This window comes from Antennarius striatus, chromosome 1 (genome assembly GCF_040054535.1).
Source record: "Antennarius striatus isolate MH-2024 chromosome 1, ASM4005453v1, whole genome shotgun sequence".
Lineage (NCBI taxonomy): Eukaryota > Metazoa > Chordata > Actinopteri > Lophiiformes > Antennariidae > Antennarius > Antennarius striatus.
Window position 1 is genome coordinate 23,244,870 of NC_090776.1, and position 27,652 is coordinate 23,272,521.

The 27,652-nt window shown below is 40.0% G+C and overlaps 2 protein-coding genes across 3 annotated transcripts; both read left to right on the plus strand.

The window, feature by feature from the left end:
- Nucleotides 1–83: 83 nt before the first annotated feature.
- Nucleotides 84–27,348, plus strand: LOC137593038 (CD82 antigen-like). Of its 2 annotated transcripts, none has more exons than XM_068311618.1 (9): nucleotides 84–244; nucleotides 18,028–18,103; nucleotides 18,673–18,745; nucleotides 21,071–21,192; nucleotides 21,590–21,664; nucleotides 23,798–23,896; nucleotides 24,606–24,779; nucleotides 24,865–24,948; nucleotides 26,228–27,348. In XM_068311618.1, the coding sequence occupies exons 2-9, from the start codon at nucleotides 18,041–18,043 to the stop codon at nucleotides 26,303–26,305; spliced, it is 768 nt and encodes a 255-aa protein (XP_068167719.1). In that variant the 5' UTR covers nucleotides 84–244; nucleotides 18,028–18,040; the 3' UTR covers nucleotides 26,306–27,348. The 2 variants fall into 2 exon arrangements, with proteins under 2 accessions (XP_068167719.1, XP_068167728.1); XM_068311627.1 differs by lacking the exon at nucleotides 84–244 and adding an exon at nucleotides 8,187–8,317.
- LOC137593029 (piggyBac transposable element-derived protein 4-like) lies at nucleotides 12,049–16,488 on the plus strand. Its single transcript, XM_068311608.1, has 2 exons — nucleotides 12,049–14,321; nucleotides 14,696–16,488. Exons 1-2 carry the CDS (start codon nucleotides 13,946–13,948, stop codon nucleotides 16,312–16,314), a joined length of 1,995 nt encoding a protein of 664 aa, XP_068167709.1. The 5' UTR covers nucleotides 12,049–13,945; the 3' UTR covers nucleotides 16,315–16,488.
- Nucleotides 27,349–27,652: the final 304 nt, after the last annotated feature.

The following is a 27,652-nucleotide window of genomic DNA, read 5'->3' on the forward strand; positions in this document are numbered from 1 at the left end:
CGGGTGGGGTCGCAGGGGTTAAACGCGTGTCAGTTCCCGGAGCAACCACGTGGTGGGGGTCGCGAGGAGACTCGCGACGCTCCAACGAAAGTACTTCAGTCTGCGTTGTTGTCCCGACGAGCAGGAGGTCACCCAGTCCGACCCGAACACGTCCACGACCCGCACGGGAAGCCCGCACCGCACCGGACAAGGACACACAAGCCTGACTTCGTCCTCTTCTGTCCGGGGCCGAGCTCGGGAACACGTGAGTAACCGACAAACGGTGGGGAACGGTCAGAGCACGAGGCGCGTGAGGCTGATCGGTTGATCGGTGAACGGGTTCAGATCGATTCACGGTTTGCCACCCGGATCGGTGGAGCTGGGGTCTGTGGGAGCATGTTGAAGTGTGTCCTGAGTCTGACTGAAATTTAATGAGCCGGACTGAGGTTAAGTTTATTTAAACTGGATTAAAGTGAATCCCGCCATGTAAACAAGACTTAAACAGGAGTCTACCGTTTAAAGTTTAAACTGGAACTACAACGCAAGTTTAATGTCATTAAACTGGACTGAAACAGAAGTCTCATTTAAGATGGACTAAAGCTTTTGCCTTCCAAGTAACTAAAATTCTACAAATTAAACTGGACTAAAATGTTTGTCTTCCAAGTAAATACAAGTCTACAATTTAAACTGGACTCAAATATCCAGACTTAAACCTTAAACCTTCCACAGAGACTCTTGTAGGGGAAAACTTCTAAATACCATTAATAACTGTATAACTGTCTCTATCTGAAGCTCATGAGATCAACTCTGATCAACTGAGAAGTTTGTTGGACAGAACAGAAGCTCTGAGAGGCTTTGTTCCCAACTGGAGCTCGGACTAACTTGTGTCTTGGGGGATGTTTCATTTCTTATCTGATTATTTAAACCAGTAAACTCAAATGTTCATGGAATAATGGTTAGAAACTTTAAGACAGACAATTTCTAGGCTCCACATGCCTTTGCTTTGGAGAAATGAGTGTCTCCTTCTGGGTTTAGTTCTAGTACATGGGGGGGTTTTTTTGGTTTCTATTTCAGCCAAATGTAAAAGAACAGTCTGAAAACTGTTAATTTGGTGTGAACCTGGTTCCTGTTGTGTAAATTATAGCATTCTGGGATAGTAAAAAAAAAAACTTCAGACATAGAAAATGCCCGAGAGAGTCAGCGCTGGTTAAAGTAGTTCATTATTAAGTTGTCATGTGGAAAGGATAAACGGTAGCCTCCGAGATAAAAGCTGACTGCGGCATTCTGTAAAATAATGATTGTATTCAGAATCAACTAATCAATACAACTATGAATGAGATTAAAGTAAGTCAATCATTCAGTGTTTTGTTTCTGTCTGTTTTAAATGACGGAAACAATGTGATGTATTGAAACATGTTTGTGGATCCAGGATTTTTCATCATTTACACGTGTCTGAAACCATTCAGTCATATTGCGTTTATATGTTTTGTTTTGTTTTTGTTTTGTTTCTCAATTTAAAATTACAGATTAAAACACATTAAAATGTTTAAAATCTTCTTCTTTTCCTTTCGGCTTTCCCTTCAGGAGTCGCCACATAATAATAATAATAATCTTATTTTTTAAAATAAGATTATTAAAAAGTTAAATGTGTTCAGTTAAATGACCGTCCTTCCATCAGATCTTGAATTCAAATTTTCCGTACAAATTATTTAATTTTTTTTAAATAAAAATGTGACAGAATTATAGTTCAACATTTATTACGAGATTTTGCTGTGATTTGGTCTGAAAGCTATTTTGTGATTGCTGGAGCTTTAATGGTTTTTGTGTCAGTGAACACAAGTCCTCTGACTTGTGTTTATTTGGTTTGCTCATCAGCACTACAGTATTATGAAAAAGGACATTGCCTGTATTTCCACCAAACTTGGTCTAAAGTGGATCACAGGCCTGAAAAGCACCTATTAGATATTGAAGTAGACCTGGATTATATATAGGAGTCAGGAGAAACATTTTCCACTTTCTTGAGCATTGGAAGAGAAGATGAACAGGTTATCAATCCTAGTTTGAGCGACGTGAAGTAGTAAATGGTAGAATGAATATGATATATAATATAAATATGTAGTAAAGGAGTAGGACAGTAGGGCAGGCCGTGGATATGACCTTTTGACTTTGTGCCAACTATGAGACGGACCAAAAGGTGACTGTAGAGACCAATTTCAAGCTGACGTTCCTTTTGGTCCACCTTTTCGAGTTAGGTGGACAATTGTTCAGTGCTTGTTGTTATCCTGTAAACAAACAAAGTAACGGACACAAGTGAAAATTCACATCCATGCTAGTGAAGACTATTTAAACAGTGATTGATTTCAGTCCTAAACTGAAGCCAGAGGCGACCTTCCATCCCAGCTGATGCATTCATCAAATGAAAAGTCGATATTATGCGTTATGTTATCACACTGACTGGTGTAGCTCTGCCCCCCCCCCCCTTCCTCCAGCTGCATGATGCTGTTGTGTGTTTGAGGACAGGTCTGTGGTGCATATCATCATGTGGGTCAGTGCTGTAGGTGGGGGCATCGCCACTCGGTCAGTATTGAGCCAGAACACTTTCATTGATACGTCTTTCCCTCAACACATGTGGCCGTAAATCAGTTCGGCTGCAGGTCGTGCTTTTCTCTCCAGCATGACCTTAATTACCTTTCCATACAGCACGAACAGAAGAATCCGTCTTTTTGGAGGGATTGTGTTGTGCAGCTGTTAGTGGTTAAAGTTTGGACAAAAACTGAGTGTTTTCAGTCATCAGCAGGAGCTCAGTACTGGTTGGACTACATTCTGGGATCTTTACATGAGTTTAAGCCAATAACCAGTGCTTTAAATTCTACGTCAGGATTACTAATTCTACTTTATGAAGTAAAATTATTTTTTAGTGAAGGTTAAAGTATGTTGATATCGAACTCTCCACCAAGCTACTCCCAGAAAAAATGGTCAATTACAGAAATTAAAAATAATTGAGCTTGCCAGTAGGTCTGGGACTGGGGGCCGGAAGTCGCCGGTTCAATACCCAGGTTGGACCAAAATCACACAGGAAGTACCGGTAGCTGCCTGTCATTCTACCTCCCACTGTATTTAATTACTTACTTACTTATGTGTGTGTGTGTGTGTGTGTGTGTGTGTGTGTGTGTGTGTGTGTGTGTGTGTGTGTGTGTGTGTGTGTGTGTGTGTGTGTGTGTGTGTGTGTGTGTGTGTGTGAGGTTTCAGGGGCCTGTACACACAGATTTTCAGATTGAAACACATTTACAGTGAGAACTGAAGCTATTGAAGAAATAACTAATGCACTGGAGCAGAAAAAGTATGCAGTTGATCTCTTCATTGATCTGAAAAAAGCATTTGATACTATTAATCACGCAGTATCACTAAATAAAATGGAAAGATATGGATTTAGAGGGTTGGCTGTGGACTGGTTAAAAAGTTATTTAACAGGGTGGGTACAGTTTGTAAAAATGGGTCAACATTCTTTAGATGTATTTGGCATTGCTTGTGGTGTGCCCCAGGGGTCACTGTTGGGGCCAAAACTTTTTAATCTGTACATTAATGATATCACATTTAACACAACCAAAGTACTGAAACTTATACTATTGCAGATGACACATATATATTTTACAGTATTGATGATTATTTTGAGCTTGTAAATACAGTAAACGGAACTAAACACAATAAAAGAATGGATCGACACAAATGAATTATCTTTGAATATAAATAAAACCAAGGTAATGATGTTTGGAAATCTCAACACAATGTCTGAACAGAAAATAAGTATCGATGGCACTCAAATTGAAATTGTCAGTGAAAATACATTTTTAGGAGTTACAATAAATCCTTTGATCATATTAACAGACAAGAGCAGTGCGGATCATTCACAAGGTTGGTTTTCTTGAACATACTCATAACCTGTTTACGTAGTCAAAGTTGCTAAAATTTCACAATCTTGTACAATATAATACATCAATAGTTTTATGTAAAGCATTCAACAAATTATGACCGCCAAACATCCAACAATTTTTTATAACTCCAGTCAGGGCTCATAACTTGAGAGGTTTTGGATATTTTTCATTGCCGAGAGCTCAAACCACACGTAAACGTTTTTGTGTGTCTGTGTGCGGAGTGAAACTATGGCACAGCCTGGACTCAACACAAGCAATGCCAAAGTACTCATGAATTCAAACTGTTATATAAACATCATGTCTGGTCAAAATGTAGAGATGAGGGTCTTTAACTCAAACTGCTGTTCTGTTTTGTAACATGTGCTCAGTGTTTCTTTACCATCGTTGGCATTTTGTTATTTACTGTTGTTGGCATCTGTCCATCACCATTTTTGGTATATTGTACATTACCATTGTTGGTATATTGTGCCTTCCTTACATTTTTGTGTGGAATTGCTATTGCAATGTGATAATTGTGTTGTTGTCCTTGAATGAAGTGTAGCTCAGTGTGTTGATCTCTGAATCAGGAACTGGGGTGGGATTACATAAGTTTTCTTCTTCCCACTCCCTTTCAGGCAAAATTGTGTTGTTGAGTTATGATCTTTGCCTATTTATTTGCTTATTTAATCATTTCCTTTGTTGTTGTTGTTGTTGTTGTTTTCCTTGCCTTGCCTGAAATAAATAAATGAATGAATGAAAATGAGAACTGAATGCAGGGATGGGTTCTGCCTGTCTGTCCATCACATAATATGATTTTTTTTTAAATCAGAAATTTTTGAGAAGTGAACAATTTCCCAGGTTTGCAATAAACAGGAATAAGATACTGTTTCCAAATCAGTATGTTTTGAAATTTTCACTTCGTTTTCCACAGTATAAAAATACTTAAGAGGATATGACTAATGTACTGTGTGTTACATACTGTAACTATGGAGGGGGGCGGGGTGTTTTTTTCATGACAATCCTTGACTAGAGATAGTTTTGCTAAATGCTGGTAAACAGAATAATGGGAGTGTAACCGCTTGTCCTTCAGTCATTATCATATTCTACGGTTTTTGTCTAGTTTCCACCAAATAGAGCCAGAGGATTTCATGACTGTTTAATTTCAGATGGATAAAAGTCTGTGTTTAGTGTTGAGGACTCTAAAGTGTTTCCTTCTTCGTGCACACAGTCCGCAGGAGAACACGAGAGTGGTTCTGACGAGACCTACTTGGAAAACTGGGCAGTTGTTGTCTTTTTATGTTTTAATAAAAACATAAAATACTTTAGGAGGCTTGTGACTAACTTTGTTGGTTGTGATAGAGCTATTGCATTAATTGATTATTGGGTGTCATATTGAACTCTGATTGACAGCCCTGATTGTTTAAAGGTGTTAAAACATCAAACTATGAGTGCTGTTACTTTAAATGCTTCATTAAACATTGTTAGTTGTCTTCCTCTCAACTCAGTGTAAGACAAGTATCATCTGAAGCTCCTGATAGAGACTCACCTACAGTCCATAACCTGTTTGTCCTGTTTAGTGGAATTGCCCTAAAGGTAATTATGGGTTAAAAAAGAGGCTAGAACAACTTGTGCTGCTCATATTTCTTCTCTACAGCAAAACTTCATCTGAGTTTACCTCATTTGTAACACGAAAAGTTATTTAGAAAAGCCAATAGAAATGATTTTGTTTGATGACTGAATGTCCTCAGTCCAAGGAGAGCCTTGTCCACACATAAAAACACGTCTGCCGGTATTGTGTGAATTTATGATCTGCCAATTAACATTCAACAAGTGGTAAGAAGTATTACACAAGACTTGGGAAAACAAACTATTAGAAACACCCCCAGTGATTGTCACGCTACTGGAAGGAACTCAAACTGTAGTTACATCCCACGAAGCGGTGATGTATAGTAATTGTCATCGTTTGTGTGTTTGTCCGTCCATCCATTTGTCCACCAAATATCTTCACAACCGTTGCAGATAGAAAGATGAAACAAAAAGCACATTACTCAGGTGGCAAAGGGGATGAAAATGAGATGACCTTGACCTTGAAAAAGTAGGTCAAAGTCAAATTTCAACTTTTGTACACTCAGGAACCAGATAAGATAGAAATACGAGGGAGAAGGCCAGTGTGAGTAAGACCATAGATCAAAGCACTAGCTTTGATCTATGGTCTTACTCACACTGGCCAGAGGTCAAAGCTAGTGCTTAGATCAGAGCTAGTGCTTTGATCTATGGTCTGAGATCCTGAGATATTTTTGCACATATCTCAGGAACCGGATAAGATAGAAAGACAAATCAAAAGGTTTTATATTCAGGGAGGCAAGGGGAAGAAAAGTAGATGACAACCTTGATCTTTGAAAAAACTAGGTCATGGTCACCTTTTCACTTTTATACCTTTTTAGGTACACATCTCTGAAATCTCATGACAAACAGAATATACCGGTTACATTTTTGATCATGGGTCTTTTATGACCCTGACCTATGAAAGTAGGTTAGGGTAAAAATTTTAATTCAGAGGTGTTGCGGATGTTTCAGTCTCTTACTGCATTGATTTGGCGTGTTTATTTTGACTCTGTTTTTGAGTGACGGACTGACACACTGTTGGTCTGAGACTTTGAAAGGATTTTGTCACTGAAAACAAAACTGTTTATTCTCATACGTCATATTGACATGAGGAAAATGACACGGGACTAGAATATGTTGATTATTTTCAGGAAGTGATTTATATCAATTAATACCATAATTAATCTTGAGCATCATGACTGAAACTATTCCCTCATCTTCTTGACAATGAAGAGCAGCTGAGGATGAGACGGTTGTAAAGACTTTGTAAAGTCTGCTGGATGATTGTGGAACACTGTCCTTTAGGACAGTTTGCAGTCATTGAGATGTTTATTATCAGAGGTTGAGTTCAATAGGAAAACAGATGTCCAGTTGTCTTCAGTTCTGTTCTGAGGTAGAAATGCTGACCTTTTTTTCCACGTTCTCCTTACCGTGGGAGTAAACGTGACTCCCAAAGAGCCTTTCCCAATGAGATTTCATCCACGTTTCCACCTCCTCCCCCCACCTCATGTCTTCCAAACTGAAACCCTCCACAGCCCAAACTGGGAGGTCCTAACTGGTTTTTCTCCAAACTCTGAATTAATTATGGAGGGCGGGGTTCCCTCACTGACAAGCTGAGGCAGGACCTCTTTTTGTTGTAGTAACTGCCCCCTTTTTTCCGAGGTGGACATCCTCCATTCCGACGCTGCAACATCTCGTCCCCTGTGAGTGTTTTCCAGCATCATATTTAGCTCATTACATTGTTAATGCTGGGGTTCCCAAAGTGGGAGTGGATGTGCTGACTTGAGCCAGAAACACCCAGCTGGTAGTCTGTTTGTTTGGTTCTCAACACGGTTACCCTAAAAACTGAATTGTCGGACCAGCTCTAGGGTTACATAGTTTATTTTTCATTTTCTTTATTTTTTTTCTAATTACTCAAAAAATTACCACTTGGAGGGGTGGGGCAGACTAGGATCGATGTAATTTAAATTTGAATCCAGATAAATTATTAAACTATAGATTTTAAGAAGAATTTTTAAAAAAAATTCTAATTCTAAGATGTGAAGGTTTTGACCTGTATGAGAATAAAGTCAATTCTGTTGTGTTTTGATTGGCATAAAATTTCCACTGGAAAATTTGATGATTGACTATTGATTCATTGACTGCTCAAAATCAGTGGAAATCAGTTGAATAGTTTTTGAGCAATTAATGTAAACATTTAAAGAATACTCATGCAGTGTTTTAAAATGCCTCGTTGTTAATCTGCACCAGAATGTGACAGATTTTTGTTTTGGCTTCACCACTTCACGTTTCATGAAAATGCCTTGAGTAGATTTCAGTGCAGTATTTTCCTAAGGCGCACCTAAAAGCCTTTAATTTTTTCAAACACTAACAGTGCGTCTTATAATCCAGTACGCCTTATAGTGCGGAAAATACTGTAATTCTGTTGACCCTCAAACAAACCAACAAAAACAGCATCAAGTTGAGTTTTCCACGTCATTGTGATATTTCTTTTCATTTATTTTACAGTGTTTATGTGTCAGTGGGTTTCTAGTTGTTTTGCACTAGGTGTGCATCTGATCTTGGAGTGCAGAGAAACTTCACATTGTATGAAATGTTGCTGAAAGGCGTGTCGGGTGTCTCTGGAAACAAAGTCTGACGGTGAGACCGGGGCATCTTTCAAACGGCTGCGGTTGTTTTATTGTGACGAGGAAATGTAAGGCAGGAGCGTCCGTCTGTGTGTCGAATTTCCCTTCTTTTTTTTTGTTGCTGTAAAGAAAAAGGAGCCTGAAAGCTGCCATTGTTGAGCAGGACTTGAGTGAGGGAAGGTGGAGGTTCACCAGGTGGGTGGAGGCGATGCCTTTGTGGTTGTGATTATTATTTTTTTGTGAGCTGGAGTTGCTGTCGGTCGATTGATAGAAAATTATCAGCAGGTATTTTGATCAACAGAAAAAGATTCAAATCATTTTCTTCATGTTTGTCAAATATGATCTGCTTGATTCCAATTCTTCTTCTTTTCTTTCTTACATTCCAATGTAGACTGTTAAAATAAATACTGTGAATACATTCACCTTGGCTGATATCTATCCAAAACTTTCTAAAAATGATCCTTTGGTGTGATTAATGATCAGTAGTTGCAGCCTTGCTGACTATCTTGATTTAGTTTACATACAAAGGGTCACGAGTGGGTCACTTAGTGTTTTTAATGCGTATAAAAACTATAAAGACATTCGGTAGAGCATTATGGCTGCATGGTCCCCAGGATATCTGAGTGAACACCTCATATCTCGTGTTAAATCACATGTAATTTTATATAAAATGACAACAATTAACCAGGGATTCAGATTCAGGGTTAATTTCTCATGGAACATTTGCTCTTTTTGTGTACCAGTAAAGAACAGTGTTATAAAAAGGAAGCGAAAACCTCAAACATAAAGACAGGATGAGACACAGTGTAGGTGGTTGGGTTTCAAGAGATCAGATAAGCTGCTTGCAGAATGACACGGAGTGCAGCCCTGTTGATGTGTTGATAAGGATCACTGTGTGTCACACTTTTTGCTTCTCTGACAAGTTTGCAGGATTAAAGCTCGCAATTCTTCAGCCAAAGCAGTCATGGTCTGTTTTGCTTGTAGCCAGCAGTGCCTGGATGGGAAACCAGCGAGGTGTTCGGTCCTTTCTACCAGACTAGAGACTCGTGGTTGGCTGCGTACAGTTATCATTTATTGGATCAAATAGTTCTTGGGGCTCTCTGAGTTCCTTCATAGATTAAATACTTTCAACGGCTTTTTTTCTGTTTGTTTGTACCATGCACAATCAAAAGAAACACTGAAGCTGGCTCCTGGTTGGTGAACAACATCACTTCTATGTGACTTACAAAGATAACAATTTGTTGGAGATTTTTCTGTGTTTTGCTGCCTATTTGAAGACAACTGTGAGCACAGCTATTCAAATTTAACATTACTCAGTTGTTCAAACAGTCAACAAATGATTACGTCACCCAAGTTTCCTCCAGTGATGAAATCTGAACAAATAAACTGCTTGTTTCTCAACTTAGCTTTGGGATTGGGTACCGTCTGAGTGCAGCTGGTTCTCATAACAATACCTCACGAAACCGCCGTGGTGGAATCACCAACGTGTCACACACTTATCCTCTTCTTGTGATCGTCTCGTCATCTATCAAAGACAGGACTGTGTGTACCTTCGCAACGCGGTGACCAAAATATTGAGAAACTACCTCTAAGAGCTTGATGCTTAAAAAAGCTCAATATGAAAGGCAGACATCTTCTCACGCCCCACCTCCCCCAAAAAAAGCAGAGGACCTTTTCCCCCCGATACTTCCTTTAAAAGAGAAAACCCAAAACACCAGCAAAAAAAACCCAAAAAACAATTCTACCATGTTTCACAACACCAAATGAAGCATGTTGTTTGTTTGTCGCTGCCATCCTCATTTACATTTCAAGCCACAAATAGATCGTGAGCTGTTCATGAAAAGAACAGTGAGGCTGAGTGGCAACAAAAGGCTTTATTGTAGGAGTCCTACGCACCTCCTGCACATTTCTGCACGAGTCAAAGAGAGAGTAAGTGACGTGGAGGAGACGACGGCTGATGCTGCACACAGTCCCGTCTCTGTCAGAGCAACACTGTCAACAACAGACTGACCAGAGTCACAGAGTCCAGACCGACAAACGTAGACCACCACAGTCAGATGAAAATAATGTACGGGCATTCAACCTCCGTATACACGTCAGTAGGGCAGCAAACGTTGCCTCTGATATTGATTAATTATATTTTTTATTAACTGATCAGTATTTTTATAGCCTCTAATACAGCTAAATGAACTGTGACTAGATGTGCGTCATGTTTAACACACACAGAACATTTCAGTGTCTCCAAAGAACGTAATTAATATCTATATTGAAAATAAGTTGCGAACCAAATACATATTAGATAACATTTCTTATATTCTTCTCTATTATATAATAATGAGTTTTGTTTATCCATACATTTACAGTGTGAACAGTCAGTGTTCAGCTCAGCATAAACCTATAAACACGTTATTGCAAGAGGAAATGTTTCAGATGGGTTCTATCTGAGTTTGACACAAAGCAGCCAGCTGAAACTCATAAGTTGCTTCATGTTAACTGTTGAATTATTTCCATCTGTGGAATGAGAATGAGCAGCTGCATGTGGCTCCTTGTCAAGTAGTTTCTGCAACTGGGCTTTTTTTGTACAGGAGGGCCTAAAAACAAGAAGTGGAAAAGTAAGAAAAGACAATAAGAGCATCAGAGTTCACTGGAATAGTGTAACATGTCAGATGTTTAGATACAAGATGAACTGGTGCAACTCTCTGAACACATTTTGAAGTGTTGTGGGTCTGGGTCTGTTAGGCTGACAGAATCAAGGGAAATTTGAGTTAAATAGTATAAAGGTATCATGAATTTACAAAATTTCATTTTGTAATATTTTTTGGGTAGAAGTGCTGACTGATGCACTATATATTCATATAACCTGTGGGATTGAGTGTTTATGACTTGGAACATTATTTCAAGCTTTTATTTCTACTGTAACTGAACGTTTTTCGCTGTTTCACTTCTCTGACAGGGTCTGGAGCGTAAATATGCTGCCATGTTTTTGCTAGGAATTTGGTCGTGTTGTATGACATTTCTATACCATGAAACTAATTTGTGACACAACCTTAGATTTGACTTCTTTTTGTTCAGCAGCATCTTCACTGCTGATTGAATGACATTCACAGGATTCTTGTCAGGTATGAGCTCCTCTAGTTGAGAACCGTTTGTTGACTGAGTGTTTGTGGAGTGCTGGTGTTGTTTCTGCTGCTCTGCAGGCACGTTTGTTCTGTCAGATTAGAGAACGTGACTCAATGTGACGTGTTCACCTGTGAATGAATCACCATGAACACCAACCTTAACCCTTAATTTGATTGATTGTCTGGAGCAGGGATTTCCAAACTTGTTCCTGTAAGGGCCACATAACCTTTCCCTTCTCTGATGGGGGGCCGTGGTCAGCTTGTAACAGAAAAACTGTGACGATCGCAGGGATGCCTAAATGTAAACATCTACAGTATTTTCTGGACTATAAGGCGCATCTTCAATGAACAGCTTATTTAAAACCTTTTCCATATATAAGGCACACTGGATTATGAGGTGCATTGTTATTTTTTGAGAAAATTAAAAGCTTTTAGGTGCGCCTTATAGTGCGGAAAAGACTGCATTGTCTTCCAGAAAGCCACACATAACCAAATATTAATAAACCTTTCCGGGATCTTAACAGACAAAAAGTCATGAATTAAATAATAACACCATTAATGAAGTAAATAACTCAATTTATGAAATGGATAATAATCAGGGTGTATTTCTGGTACTGTTAAGGGGGCCACGTCAAATGCGGAGGTGGGCCGTATTCGGCCCAAGGGCCGTGGTGTGGGGATCAGTGGTCTAGAGTGACTGAGATATAATTAGACAACAGTGATTCTAAAAACTAGCAGAATGACCTTTTATTGTTTTTACCCATTTTTATTTTAAATATATATATGATCCATAAAGATCCCACAGAAACATGACGTGCACACAAAGGTGCAGATGACGGACGCGTGGAGCTCTTCTCTCCGTGTCTTCTGATTTGCCCTGAGGGTTACTTGGGTGTTTGGAGAATATGGAATTCTGCACACCTGGAGTTTTTATGGTGGTTTGAATGAGTCGTGTCTTGGAATGAATAAATAGACACGAGTCATCGTTTTGGCGCAGAGCATTCATAAGGACTGGCTCGGCTACATTTTCTCTAAAGTGCATGTCAAACAGAAACCTGCTGGAATTCACAGTTTAGAAACATAGGAGAACAGGGGAAACCACTGCAGCTATACTGAAACTGAAACTTCTCTTGTCAGATGAGAGAACGCGCCGCTGCTAAGGGCAAACAATCCTGAACATCTGTTTAACTCATCAAACTCAAGACTCCTCCAAGTTTAGAGAAGATACGGGTTTATGTAATCCAGCTAACAGACAGGCATCTATTTGAGCTCATTAAAATATGACTTTAGTGCATGCGATGAAGGAGAAATAAGAGGCAAAATGGCGCAATTACATATCATTATATCCTTGAGAAGTACAGTGTATTGAAGGCCCATTTGGATGAGGTTCAAATGGAAAGTAATTATGAGATGCTTTCAGGCACCAGCAGTAGTGACAAAGTAGTGACAAAGTGAGGAACTGCTCTTCATACACCTCCTCTGTATGGAAGAAAAGTGTTTGATTTTTGTGTATGTGTAGCTACAAACAAATCCTAATATTATATTTAATAACAATATGATATTAAGTTTGACCACTTCAAGGTTTTCTCTTTCCCTTTTTGAATGTCTACAGGACAAAACGTGTACATATTACATATTTTATTACAACTCCATGCAATAACAGGTGAATAAATTGGTCTTGAAGAATTGAAAGTTCCTTTCCAAAGTGTGAATTCTTCTACCTTCCTCGTTTTCATGAGATTAATTTTTCATTTCCAGAGATATGCCATCTCTGTCTTCGTCTCTGTCTAGTAGTTTGTGTGATCGATGGAGAAAAAAATCTACAGGTAATTTTTGTGTAATCTTTCTAACAATGAAACCCAACAGACATCTGTGAAATCCTGATGTAGCCTGAGGCACTTATCTGTGTCTGATTTCAGTGCTTCAGTCTAGTAGAAGTTCTGGTCTGCCTATCACACATTCCATAAGATGTGTAAAGAAATTTGTCCGAGAATGAAGGGCAGCCTGAACACATTGTCAAAAATAGCTTCCATTGGATTGTAGCTCAGTGACCCTGACTGTCCTAAATAATTCAGAGGTAGGACTGAGCTGTTAGTTTTGGTTACCATCAATAGTGACCTGTTTTTCCATCGGATCCCTGAGGTCAGAGGGGACAGAAGCCTGGTTTCAAAGCCGCTGTGAAGCGGGTCAAACTTCTGATGACACTTGTTTGTTTCCGTGATTCATTTTAACAACATTGTTTGTGTTGTCAGTGTGTTCTTGATTATGTGCCGACCTTACAGAAGTTTATCTGGGCTAATAATTAGGGCAACGATGCCCTTTAAAAAAATTTTTTTTTTACTGGTTTCATATTAAATTGGAGGCAGGCTTTGGTTTGGAGAAGCAGCCGCCTCTTTAGTGTCTCCATCATACTATGACTTTAAATGAAAAACGTTTTCAACTCGTCATATTGAGCAATTTTAACTCACAGAGTGCCAAAGACGTCATATTTCGTCTTATAGAATCCAAACGTTGAGTGCCAAAGACGTCATATTTCGTCTTAGGCGTTTTTTATAGGGAACGTTAGATCAAAGCGTTTCGCACATTCTGTGTGATTTTCAGCCTTGTATTCCATTTATTCCGGTCGGGGGCAGTGTTTCACACCCTAGATCACCAGATAAAACGACGAAGAAGCGTCGGTGTTGGGGCAGTAGAGGAGAGCAAAATGGCGAAGCGCAAGGCGAAAGCATGTGGAGGAGGCAGGTTCAAGCAGCTCACACTGGCACAGAGCTTGTCTGGCGGTGTAGCTGCTGTGAAAATGAGCGACAGCGGTAAGGATCGGGGGGCAGGAGATGCACCCAAGGAGATTGAAGACCGGATCGGAGGCGAGGAAAGCGTGGCGGGTTGTAGCGGGGCCCCCCCGCAGTTCGGCGGCGTCCCACGTGGGAGCGCCGCTGCGGAGGGTTCTCCGCTGCGTCTGTCCGGTGACGGTTCTGACTCTGAACCGGACCCGGACTCGTCATCCGACTGGATTCCGTCAGAAAGCAGCAGGGAGTCCTCCCCAGACCCATGGGAGCCCACGGAGGATCTGAGGAGCAAAGGTAACTATTTTGCTACTTTGTTACATGATGTAAAAAACACGTGTCGGCCCTCCGTCTCCCATAAGTTGTTCCCCATCCATGAATGTATTACTCTTTTGTGTAAAATGGTACTTATTTCAGGCATGTGTGTGTATATATGTATAATATGTGTGTGTGTGTATGTTTTGTAGAATGGTACATATTTCAGGCATGCGTGTGTATATATGTATAATATGTGTGTGTGTGTGTGTGTGTGTGTGTATGTTTTGTAGAATGGTACATATTTCAGGCATGTGTGTATATAATATATATATATGTTGTGTAAAATGATATCCTACTTATTTCAAGCATGCATATATATATAGTGTAAAATTGTATATTTCTATATTTTACAGTCCCTAAAACGAGTAGAGGACGTGCACCTGCTAGAGGGAGAGGTGCGAGGAGACGCCAATCACTGGAGGTGGATGCAGGTGTTTGGGGTCATGATGGCTGGGAACCCACTAAGTTCCCATTCGTGGCAACCCCTGGTCCCCAGAATGCGGCTGCAGACCTGGATTCAGACCAGCCGGTTGACTTCATGCAGCTGTTTCTGACTGACGAGCTGCTGGGTCACATTGTGTCTCAGACCAACCTGTATGCACAGCAGTTTATACAGGCACATCCTGAAGCTCTGCCACACTCCAGAGAGAGGGTGTGGAAACCGGTGAACGTTCCAGAGCTCAAAAAGTACTTGGGTCTTACGTTCCTCACCGGCTACATAAAGAAGCCCAGCGTCAGCATGTACTGGAGTGAGGATCCAATGGAAGCCATTCCGTACTTCAATAACACCATGCCACGCAACAGGTTCCAGCTAATTGGGAAGTTTCTCCACTTCAATGACAATGCCTCACAGGATGCTGGAGATAAACTTTATAAAGTGCGTCCTGTCCTTGATTCAATTATTTCCAAATTCAAAGAGCTGTATCAGCCCCATGAAAACATTTGCATTGATGAGGGGATGTTGCAGTGGCGTGGACGCCTGAACTTCAGGGTTTACAACCCTCAGAAGCCAGTCAAATATGGCATAAAATCTTATATTTTGTGTGACTCGCGGACTGGCTATTGTTACAATATGTTGCCTTATGTTGGCCAGTCGAGCACACTCCCAGACATTGTGTTCTCCCTCCTTGACCGCCTGACCGAGCAGGGGTACACAATATTCATGGACAATTTTTATAATTCCGTAAAACTGTGTGAGCAGTTGTGTAAAAAAAAGACTAATGTTTGTGGAACCCTCAGGAAAAACCGTGGCGAACCACAGATCATCAGAGAGCCGTCAAAGACAGACTTGGGTGAGGAGGGGAAGGTGGTGCGACACAACGGCCGGGTACTGGTCTTGGCCTGGCAGGACAAGCGCCTGGTGAGAATGATAACAACCTGCCACAACGACAGGATGCAGAGGGTGGAGGTGTGGCAGAAGGGTCAGCGGGAAAAAGTGGCACAGCTCAAACCGGAGTGTGTGGTACAGTACAATTCCTGCATGAATGGGGTGGACAAACTAGACCAGAACATTGCATACTACCCCTTCATCAGGAAAACTCAAAACTGGACAAAAAAGTTTGTCGCCTATTTGTTCCAGATTTGTGTGTACAATGCCTATGTGTTGTTCAGGTCCAGGAACCCAGGGATCAAGAAATCGCACCTTGATTTCATGAAGGACATTGCAAGGTCCTGGACTGAAAAGGGGTACGTGTCACATGAGGGGGGCGAGGAGATGGAGGTCGAAGACGTGCTGCAAACCAGGTCAGTCAGAAACCGAGACCCAGAAGGCAGACTCGATGGCCTGATGTCCAGGCACAAGCTGGAACGTTTGAGGGCCACCACAAAGAAGGCACATCCCTCAAGGAAATGTCGGGTGTGTGTTAGAAGGGGTGGGAGGAGTGAGACCAGGATGTGGTGCAAGGCCTGTCGTATTCCCCTGCATGCAGGAGAATGCTTCACTGTTTATCACACTCAAAAGAAATATGATTGATTACACCCACACATACTCACCTGTAAATGGTTCTGACAGTTGAGGGTGAAATGAATGTACTTTGTTATGTTTTGTCTAATTTTCAAAATTGTTATAAAATCATTTGTTCATCAAAAATGTTTTTTCTAATGTTGTTTGCATTGTTTCAATAAGTAAAAGTATTTTCAGAAGTTTGATGTTGGAGTTTTGCTTGAATTTGCTTCTCTGCAGTAAAACGTCATTATCTCCGTTTTCTGGTCAAAATCAGCTGTTTTTGCTGAAACCACCCTGTGTTCTACGGGCAATAACTAAACACACATAGATGCTAGAAACAAATTTTTTTTTTCTGATGAAAGAAGACAGTCTAAAGTTTCGGGTGATATGTGGAATGTTTATGTAGCCTAAAAAATGAATATTTGGTGGGCCTTCAAAATTCAGTGAAAATGCTCAAAATCTCTGGCACTGGGGAGCTGTCCGCGCTGAAAGTGTCTGGCAGTCAATGAGTTAATTAGTAAATTGAAACGTTGTGTACATTCCTGAAGGAGACTCAGCAGCTGCAGCACAAAGCGGCTTCGTGGCACTTCTAAATTTAACAAACCTTTTGTTTCAGGCCTTTTTCAAGTTTTATTACAACCAGACAAACATAAAATTTCATGTTTACAACTTGAAGACCCCATTCAAGTGATTTGATGACGGTCTAGTTTAAAAGATAAGTGATATTCTCCATCCTGCTAGCCAACAAATTCCACTCAAGACCAAAACCAATAATGATGAGTAAGAAGTCTTGTGTGGACCCAAAGCCTGGTGTCTTTTATTCGTCAGTGTCAGAGCTCCAATGCTCTCCAAAAAAACATTGGCCACCCTAAACTCTGAGGGGCCCCAGGTGAAGCCGCCATCGATCAAATATAATTTAGTAAAAAAAATAAAGGGTAACAGTTCCTCAGTCGTGTCCCTGGTGTGCAGCGGCTCATACAGAGATGACCTCTTACTGTTCAACAATCTATGAACATCTGAGTCAACTATGGAAACATTGCTCAATGTTTCACCCTGGCAGTGGGTCCATGTGGAGTCCCCGTGCGTCTGATCCATATTCCCATCACTGTAAATGGGTTACTGTTACATCTCTGCCTGTGCCAACTTAAAGTGGGGCACCTGCAGGCACAACAGAGGAAAGAGAATATGCAATGACATTTTGGCCGTTACAGCAAATCCATATGGAAAATATTAGTGACCATAAAGAGAACAGGCTGATATGCGTAACAAATACCGGGTAAGATGCAACTCAGAAGGGTTTGAAAGTAAAAATATCCCAATTAAATAAACTGAAAAAACAAATTTTAGAGCCACTTGAAAAAATCTGTGACCACTTTGATCGACTTTCTTTATTTTTATAGCGACGCCTTTAAACATCATGACAGTATTTAAGTCATCTGATGATAAACTCATGTGTCCAGATCTTTTGTGAGCGGGTTAGAGGCGTTTGACCTCTTCTCCTGTGCTCTAAAGTTGGTTGTGATTGTGTGTGTTTGTGGGTATAATCCTGGAGGATCTTTTCCCTCCCAGTCCGGATCACGATCAGTCTGGACAGCTTAAGAACAGAGGTCAGCGCACTGCTTGTTCATATCACGCTCATCCCCCAAGAAAATCTGGATGTTTAATCAGGCTTCGCTCTGATACAAAACAACTTTCTGAACCCGTTTAAGCTGTATTATGACTGTCTTGTCATGTTTGCAGATCCAGCATCATCATGGGGAAAGGCTGCACGACGGCAACAAAGTACTTCCTGTTCCTCTTCAACCTCATATTTTTTGTAAGTATTTTACTTTCGGCAGCAAAGAATAATTTGTTTTTAAGGAACTGTCAAATGAGTTCGCCCAAATCAGACAGTATTGACTTTACAGACTGTGACATCATGTTGTTTTCTTCTCCTACCAACTGTTTTTGAGATTTTATAAACCACATATAGGATCAGCTGTCTTAAACTCAGATTTTATTCTTGTGAATTTTCACTTTAGGTAGGAAGAAATTCAAAGACTGAATAAAAGAAAGCAGAAATCTAGAAATCTGCATCAAAAAAGCCAAACTGACAAAACTAACCGAGCTGAACACCTTTACCGTCTCTATAAACCTGTAGAACTTTCAGTCTTTTTTCATCCTCTTAAGTTTTCCTGGAACACATTTCATTCCAACAGAGCAGGAAAAAAAAAATCTTCATTTTTCTTTCCACTATTCCAACAATCACAAAATCTGGTTTGGCTGAAATAAATTCTCCAGTTGGATGTGGACGTATCCACGCTCTCCATGCCTCTGATGCCTCAGATTCACCACTGGATTATTTATATGGCTTACATGTGTGTTTGTGTGTGTTCTGTCCTCCAGCTGAGCGGGGTTGTCATCATGGGCTTTGGACTGTGGCTCCTCCTGGACAATCAGAGCTTCCTCGTGGTCCTCAGTAAGTGCCTGTCTCAGATTTAGTCAGATTTTCCTTTCAGTTAAACTGTGGAGTGAACAGACTGAATCACTCAGTAAATTACTCGCAGCACAATCCAAAGTCCAAGTTCACTTGTGAGCTGCTGCTTTTTATTGAAATGGTTTCAGCGAGAAGTATTAATTTTTAATTATTTTGTGTCTCTTGTCGGCTTACGAGGGGATAAAAGCTCGGATGCAGCACCTCTGGCTGGATTTCAGGATGATGATATTAAAGAACAGCAAACGCTTTTCACTAAATCCACTTTCAGAACATAAGTAGGTCAAAACAAAGAGGCTGAGAAAAGACCTGATTACAAGCTGCAAGTGTGTCAGCATCTTTAAGTGTGTGTGAATGTGTGTGTGTTTTTGCCCCAAAGAGAACAAGAGAAGAAATAAACATCCCAACCCCGGCATAGAGATTGTCTTCTATATAGGATTTTATTTCCAAAACATGACTCAAATATTACTGAATGTTTCACTGAGAAACATTTTACAACTTTTCAGGATCTGCAGACAAAAACAATCATGACCATACGCCCATTCCCGTCTCTCACCGATGGAGGTAACCGAAGTAACTGAAGTGAAGGAGAGTACAGCAACAAATCTCCTAGGCTACCTCTCTGCGTCTTATCTTTTGTTTACCCACATGTTTGTTCACCATCTTGTAGGACCAGAGTGGAGGGGGTCGGGTGTTGAAATAAGTACAGTATTTCCGCACTATGAGGATCACCTAAAAGCCTTTAATTTTCCCAAAAGCCGACAGTGCGCCTTACAACCCAGTGTGCCTCACATATGAAAAAAGCTTTAAATAGGCCATTCATTGCGCCTTATAGTCCAGTGCTCCTTATAGCACGGAAAATACTGTAATCCCGTTTCACACTGTACTAGCTCCTACCTTCCAAATGAATAAAAACATGTTAGATAGAACAATTTCATCTGTAAAAATATCTAACTAATGGCAGAAAATAATTTTGTTGATCCAAATCAGACTGTTTTCCTGCTTGTCGTCACAAAGCTAGTAAAGATTGTGCCTTCATTCTAAGGTTTCCTGAAAATTTCTCTTGAAATCAAATGTCTTTATTGCGATAAGGAAAAAAAAAAATAAGTTAGCGTTTACCAAAAGAGGAGACGGTGAAGAAAGAGACCAGCAGTGTCAGCAATGACTGACGAAGTGTTGATGCAGAACTAGAGACACAAACTGGACTTGTGTGATAGAGGCAGCCTGTGTGACGCCGCGCTGCCCGACCAGCCAGCATCACTGAAGACGTTTGTCCCTCGTCCGTGGCGTCTCTGCAGGTGTCTTCCCTTCAGACACTGAGGCCCTTTTTCTGAACTGTCCAGCATCAGAATGCATCACATCACCCAGGCTAGCTCAGCGCCTTACTCATCACGACACACTGAGACACACACACACACACACACACACACACACACACACACACACACACACACACACACACACACACACACACACACACACACACACACACACACACACACGACATCACCGGTCTGACCGAGTCTGGAGGACGGAGCGCAGATGAGTCCAGGGGTTTCGTTGAGGTCATATGAGCAGAGGTTTAAAGCTTAGCAGTGGACAGTTTAGCTTTGTGTCCACACATAAATGAGACCTACTGAAGCTCAATGGAACATTTTATTGCTGGAGCCAGTGGTCTGTTATCACAGATGATCACAACTTTCAGGGCAAACCCATGAGCTGCCTGGTGCAGCGTGTGTGGGCGTGAAGTCACGGATAGCGTACATCATAAGCACTAAAAAATGTCAGTATTTGGAAAGTTTTGATTTGGTTGCCTCTGGAGGCTTGAAGTGGATCATATGAGCTGTGTGCATGTATTTTATTTTAGTACACAAGATTACTGCTATGCTGTTTTTGCAGCACTGGAGATGTAGAGTTGAACTTCACATGGATGTCATAATTCAATGAATAAACCAGTTCAATAAGTTGTTGTGCTTTTCCACTGTTTTTGGATCATGTTAACTCGTATTTTTATTAGGGTAAGCCAACACTCAATTAAAATACACTTTTCTGACATCTATACATTTAATTCAGTCTCATGATTTTCTTTATTATAGTTATTTAGACAAAAAGAAGTCTGCAGAGTAGGAATTGTGTTATTGATTATTTGGTGAGTTTTTTCCAACTGAAGTTGTATTTTTGTTGCTTCAGAGCGGAGAGGTTTTGGGCTTTAACACTTTAAAATGTGATGTTGTGCCTCAATATTAACTGTTGTGCTAAAACAAAATGCTCTGTATCAGTGTTGAGATAACGCTCTGTCTCTCCATGCAGATAATTTCCAGGGTGTAAAGATCGGCTGCTTCATCTTGATTGGAGTCGGGGCTTTCTCCATGGTCCTCGGCTTCCTCGGCTGCTTGGGGGCCATTTATGAGATTCGCTGCCTGCTTGGCCTGGTGGGTGATGGTCTGTCTGTGGGGATCGTTTAGAAAGCGTGGGGAAACCTGCAGACATGGAGGATAAAACCAGATCTCCTCAAGGAGCAGTAACTGCTAACAAACGTTATTTTAAAGAACTATAAACCCTTAAAGGATGAAGTCACTGATGATGACATCAGCTACCGGTGTAGGGTCTGTTTGGAACCAGCTACAACTGGTTTTGATCAAATGTTTATTGGTTGAAATCTTTGGTATTAGGGTGAAAGCCAGATAAAACCAACATCACACGCATGCTGTAGTTTGAACATTCGGGTTTACTCCTGCTGTGCGTCCTCTTAGCGAACATGATTTAATATTCCTGCATATTTTTTGGGGGGGATTTGATGATTCTACCATGTTTCCTGTCCATCCTCAGTACTTCACCTGCCTCCTGCTGATCCTCCTGGCTCAGATAGCAGCGGGCGTTCTCATCTACTACCAGAAAGATGTGGTGAGTGACGTCACTTCCTTTTCATCTGGTTTGTTAGTTTCACCCAGCATCCAGACACCGATGGGTGATTGGGACAAATGGAATGTGGAGGGCTGCAACGCACCTGATAATGTAACTCCACCTTCATCTTGTGTGTTCACACCCGCAATGTGTCATGACATGCAATCATGAGCAATGCTGTGGTTCTGAAATGACAAAACCACTGACAGGAGAAAACCAGATCACAAACAAGATCACCAGTGTGACTGATGAAGGGATATGCTGTTGGTTTTACTACCCCTAGCAAAAAGTATGGAGTCACCAGTCTTGGACGAGCACTCACTGCGACATTTTATTATGTAGAACAAACTCTGATAAAAAGCATGAAAAAGTAATGATTTTCTTCAAAAGTGCAACTCCTTGGCATTCAGAAACACTAAAAGAAATGAAGAAAAACCATTGTGGTGGTCAGTAAATGTTACTTTTATAGAGCAAGTGCAGGGAAATAAATATAGAATCACTTAATTCTGAGGTAAAAAAATATGGAATCACTCCATTTTGAGTGGAAAATAAGGACACACCCAGTCAATTTCCTTTCCTTAATTGAGCATCTACCTCAGATTACATCTGCTTGTTAGTCAGCAGTTAAAAACAGTGCAGTCATCACACCTTGGAGGGCTGCTGGACCAAGTGGATCGGCAAGAATGGTGATTCCATACTTTTGTTAGGGGTAGTACACCCGGAAACTGAAATAAGCAGCTCTGTAGCTCCCTCTGCTGTTTAGATAGATACTGTAGATTTTGTAGGCTAACAGGAAGACCTGCATAAAAGCTGCAAAATCACCGATGAGTGTAATTTAAATGGATATTTCATCCTATTTTTGGATTGTGAACTTAGAAGTCTATTTCAGAGTGAAATCTTTATAGGTTTCCATGTAAATTTGTGAGGTATTCATCAGTTACATCATAGCTTGTTATGAAATGTCTATTTCACCATGGCATGTTTACCTCGACCATGTTTTTTTATCATCGATCGTCTGTTTGACTGTTAGTAGGACTCCATGAAAAACTACTCGAAAGATTTTGAAGAAACGTGGCAGTAGAAATGGGCGAGTGGCCACGAGCAATACTTAGATTTGGAGCAGATCTGGATAAATGGGTGGATCCTTATTTTTATTTTTCACTTCATTAACAAAACCCCCAGGTCATCCAGTGACTGTTGGGTCTTGTTGGAGGTATGTGCTTCACTGAATGTCCTTTTTGTTATAGTGCACAGTCTATTAATACACTAAGAGTGTAAGGCAGGGAGGTGGGTGGGAACAGGAATGGGATCTACCCATGACTGGCAGGTCAACTACAACTCTGTCACAAAAAATATCCTCTGTTCATAACAAGAAATGTATTATATGTTTAGCAACTTTCATCATTTCAATTTGTATTTATGTTGTTATTATTATTAATTATTTTTTAATTTCTACGGTTTTTGTGTAGATTTTTTTTTGTGGCCATTCTGTGAGTAGGATTTGATTCAGGGCTCAAAAATTGTTTGCCTGTTCCCCCCCCCAAAACTTACTATACACGGTATCACGATAATTTTATTATCTATTTTCTATGTGTTCCTCTTATAGCTGTGTCTCCTCTTGGCTTCAGGACAACCTGGACTATTTGGAAATATGAAAACTGTTTTCACATAAAGAAGAGAGGCATTCAGAGTGCAGACAGATTTCTTTTTATTGTATCTGAATATTTGTTGGAAGCTCTTGGACTGTTGCTCACTGCCAAATAGTTTCAAGGCTCTGGAAAAAATGTGTGCCTGCCTTTTCTAAGAAGGAGAGCCGTGCAGTTTGGAGAACTTGAGTGTCTCAGTGTTCAGGTTCGAATCTTTTGGTGAGAACATTTTGCAGCAATTACGTGAAATTTTCCTGCATCTGATCTCTTGATGATCAGTTCAGACGTTAAAAGACTGATTGTAAGAGTCTCTTTGTCCTTGAAACTCTATAGAACACTCTGCCAAACCCTTCAATGCAGGAAAAGGATTGCAGGCTGGGATGCTGGCTATTGGCTGTAGCTTCATGAATACACTAAACTGTATATATAAAATCTTCTTTTTCAAAGTGTTAATATCTTTTAACTGAGGTAAAGTGTTTTGTTTCAGTTAAATGAAGAGATGTCCAAGATCGTCGCCAAAGTGCTGGACAACTACCGCGGAGGAAACTCCACCACAGAGCAGGCCTGGGATTTCATCCAGAGAAATGTGAGTTGGAAGCACATACATGCTAGTTATACGACTTTAATGTGATGATATCAAATGTCGATATGAACACACTCCTGAAATTACTGTTTCTGGTAAAAGACAATCATTACTGTCCAATCTGCAACATTCACGCCTCGTCAAAATCTAACGGGCCACAGAGGAAATATTCAAGATGCATGTTTTTATTGAGATGGGTCCTGATTAAAAAGCTGGCAAAGCAACATTTTTTTCTAGATCTGTTTTTCATTGAATGTCTGTCATGGCTCCGACTGTCTGGGAATGTAGAATCTGTTTGAAGCCACAACTCATCAGCTTCTTCAGTGGCAAAAATGTGATAAAGGTGTCACAAAATAAGACGCTTTTTTAATATGGCGAGTTTTTTATATTTGTGAAATCTGATGAGGACCCGTCGATATTTCAGTTTCCAGAATAGATCTGTAAAACTTTACGAGGCTGGATTTTTATTGAAGATCTGCGCAGTTTTCCCAAAAATTAAAATTCAGTGATTATCTGCTCACATTCATGCTCAAGTAACTTACCAGAAGTTGAGGGAGACAATCTGAAAATGTCTATAACTGTGTTATATGCCTTTGTAACACCCTCAACTTGCTATCTGATGCTAGTTTGTTTGTTTTTCTGATTAGGGTTCTGAATAAACTTTGTACGTGAACGCTACCTGCAAATGAAACAACTGTCTTTATCCCTGTAGATGGAGTGCTGCGGCTGGACCAGTCATCAGGACTGGAACGGTAATATGGTGATTGTCAACAGCTCCCAGCTCCTTTTTCCCTGCTCGTGCCAGAATGTCTCCATCTCCAGCGGAAACGTCTCCGACAGCGGATTCTGCGAGGCCGCGACCCCCGACTGGCCCATATACGATGTGGTAAACAGCGTTTCCCTGTCCTTCTCCCACCTGATTTCTTTTTCACCCTTCTGCTGTTGGATTAATCTCCTTGTGTTTCAATCAGGGTTGTGCCGCCAGCGTGGAAAGCTGGCTACTCACCAACATAGGAGTGGTGCTGGGCATCTGCCTCGGAGTGGCTCTGATTGAGGTACTTGTCTCTGTAAATTTAGAGTACGTTTCAGCCGCTGTTGATGAAACTCATGCCTGAAACGGAAGGATGCCTTTCGAACATTCAGTGGTGATAAAGGCATGACCACACCTCTAACTGGTTGTAGATGCGTGACCTTTGATTTTCAGAAGCCAAACTAGTATCAAATCCAGCAGGAAGTAAAGATGGAGCTGTGTGTGTGTGTGTGTGTCAGGCTTCCGAATAAACGTGAAGAATAAAGGTCAGAATAAGTCTTAATGGACACGGATATCATTAGGATTTTGGGGCGTGTCGGCATCAAATCAAATGCTGTCCTGCAGTGTTAGAAATAGTACCCATCTCTACCCAGAATATGGCAAAAGTAGTCAATGTCACATGAAGATTGAGAAAACAAATCAATTATCTGCCCTTTCCCAAACTTTTTATTGTTTTCTCTACCCCAAATATTTCCTGGTCGTCTTGGTCTTCAATGATGGTCAACTTCATAACTGTTGGTTTTGGGCTGCTGGTTGGATAAAAAACTTCTTCTTTTTTTTCACCTTTGGCATTATAAAATAGTAAATTTTTCTCTTTGACTTTTTTTAAAAAATAATTTGCTAAAAAAATTAGATATAATGGTTTATTAGAAGCAGATTCCACTTTTAAAATAATTCACACAGATGTCACTTTTTAAAAATGTTATGTACATATATATTACTTGAGTTGTGTGCTTAAATTATTCAGAATGCTTCCAACGCACTACATAAATCTGATATAATTCAATGTAACAGGGATTAACTTGATCGTCTCTGATGTCCATAATGGTTTGCTAATGGTTTAAATGGGCTCCATTCTTTTGTGTGAAAACAGTCGGATGAAACACTAATCTTATATTTCATCAACATTTGCATGTTGTTAATGACATAAGGTTGTTTTTATGTTGCTACAAATGGAAATTGAAATGAGCCTTTATTTTCTACTGATGAGAAAATCATGGATCATTTCGTGACACAGGGTAGCGTCCCAAAAACATTGAAACTATCAGAGCCTGATAAGTTGGAGAAGTCCTGTTGTCAGAGACTTGAAGGAAAGACTCAGACAGCTGTGTGACATCAGACAGCTGTCATTAGCAACGATGGATCTTTATCTTTATAAATACAACTCCCATGATTCCTTCCAACTGACATCTTTTACTTGGGAGACCTCCAGTGGCAGAGACTATTTAATCGATAGTATTGCTGTAAATGTCAAGTGATCACTGATCTAAAATGTTTGATGGATGTTTTGCTTTGATTGACAGCTGCTGGGGATGATCCTGTCCATCTGCCTGTGCAGGAACCTTGGTAAGGAGGATTACACCAAGGTGCCAAAGTACTGAAGGTCATCCGGGGAAGATTAACACTCAAGCTGCAGACACATGGGAAAAACTCAAGGGAAATCATGAATGATTATTTCCCACCTTAAAAATTTGTCCAAATGTAAAATAATATTTTCTTTATTTTGTTAGGTTTTTCATCTTTTAAGTCACTTCCACCTTTTTTATTTTGTTTTGTCCGTCTAGTTTTCTTGGTGCACTTTAGAGACTTTTTGAATCAGAGAGCAGTGTGAAATTAGAAGAGCCAGTTTTTGCTTCATGGTTCTTATTTCCCTTAAAAAAATCTGAAGAGAAAACATCTTTTTATTGTGCAAATGTTGGAAGCTAGAGTTGGAAGATTCTGCATGATTTGGAAAATTCACAAACTGGAAAATTCATAGTGTGGTGGGTTGTTTTTATACACCAGCATTTGTGTTATTTTGAAATGTTTTTTTTTTTTGTACATAACTTTAGTCATTATTTGTTTGAATCCAAAATATTGCTGCCAGCGTTTACTTTGGCAGCTGGTTGGTCATTTTTAATGTTATTTCTTTGTACTTTTTTCTTTCTTCATAACAATAGAAATAGAGAAAAATTAAAGAGGACCATTTAGGAAACTCTAAAATTGTCACCCCCAGTTTCCTATTGTCTGAGATGATGACTGTTAAAGGTGCTTTTAAGTTCATGTGCAAACCACTATTGTTCCACTATTGTAACATAAATAAATGTCTCTTTTAACCAGTTAAAAATAAGACAGAGGGTCCATTATACAGTATATTGGGGAACGGAAGAAATTTCTTCAGGGGTGATCCATCTATGAAATTTGTTTATACAGAAACATCTATGTACAATTTAACTTTCAACCAAGATGTGCTGTTTTTATAATGTACAAATCCACCATGGGTTTTGTTTTATGTACAGTTTGTGTGAAAAACATTCGAGTAACCTTTTTAATAGATTCTAAGACACAATGGGTACGTATTTTTGGTAACTAGCTGGATTAGTGTGTACTCACAATATTCATTATATTTAAAGTTCCCAATAAAGTTTTAAATTTGTTCTGATTACTTTTTTGCAGTTTTGTGTTTGTTGTTTTAATTCTATCACTGAAGCAGACTGGCTCAAGTACATGACCAAGTAATTAATTGATTAAAGACACATGAACTCAAATAACAATACAAATAATTACAAAATAAATTGCATGGAACTATTTCAGGATTAATCTTTCTTTTCCTGATGAACATCTGAAATGATCACAAGACCCATTGATGTAAAATTACAAGATCACCTTTAACCCTCAAATTTGGAAGTCTGATTTTTGTCTTCAAAGAACCACATTAACAACGTCAGTAGGCTGTATTATTTAGCCTT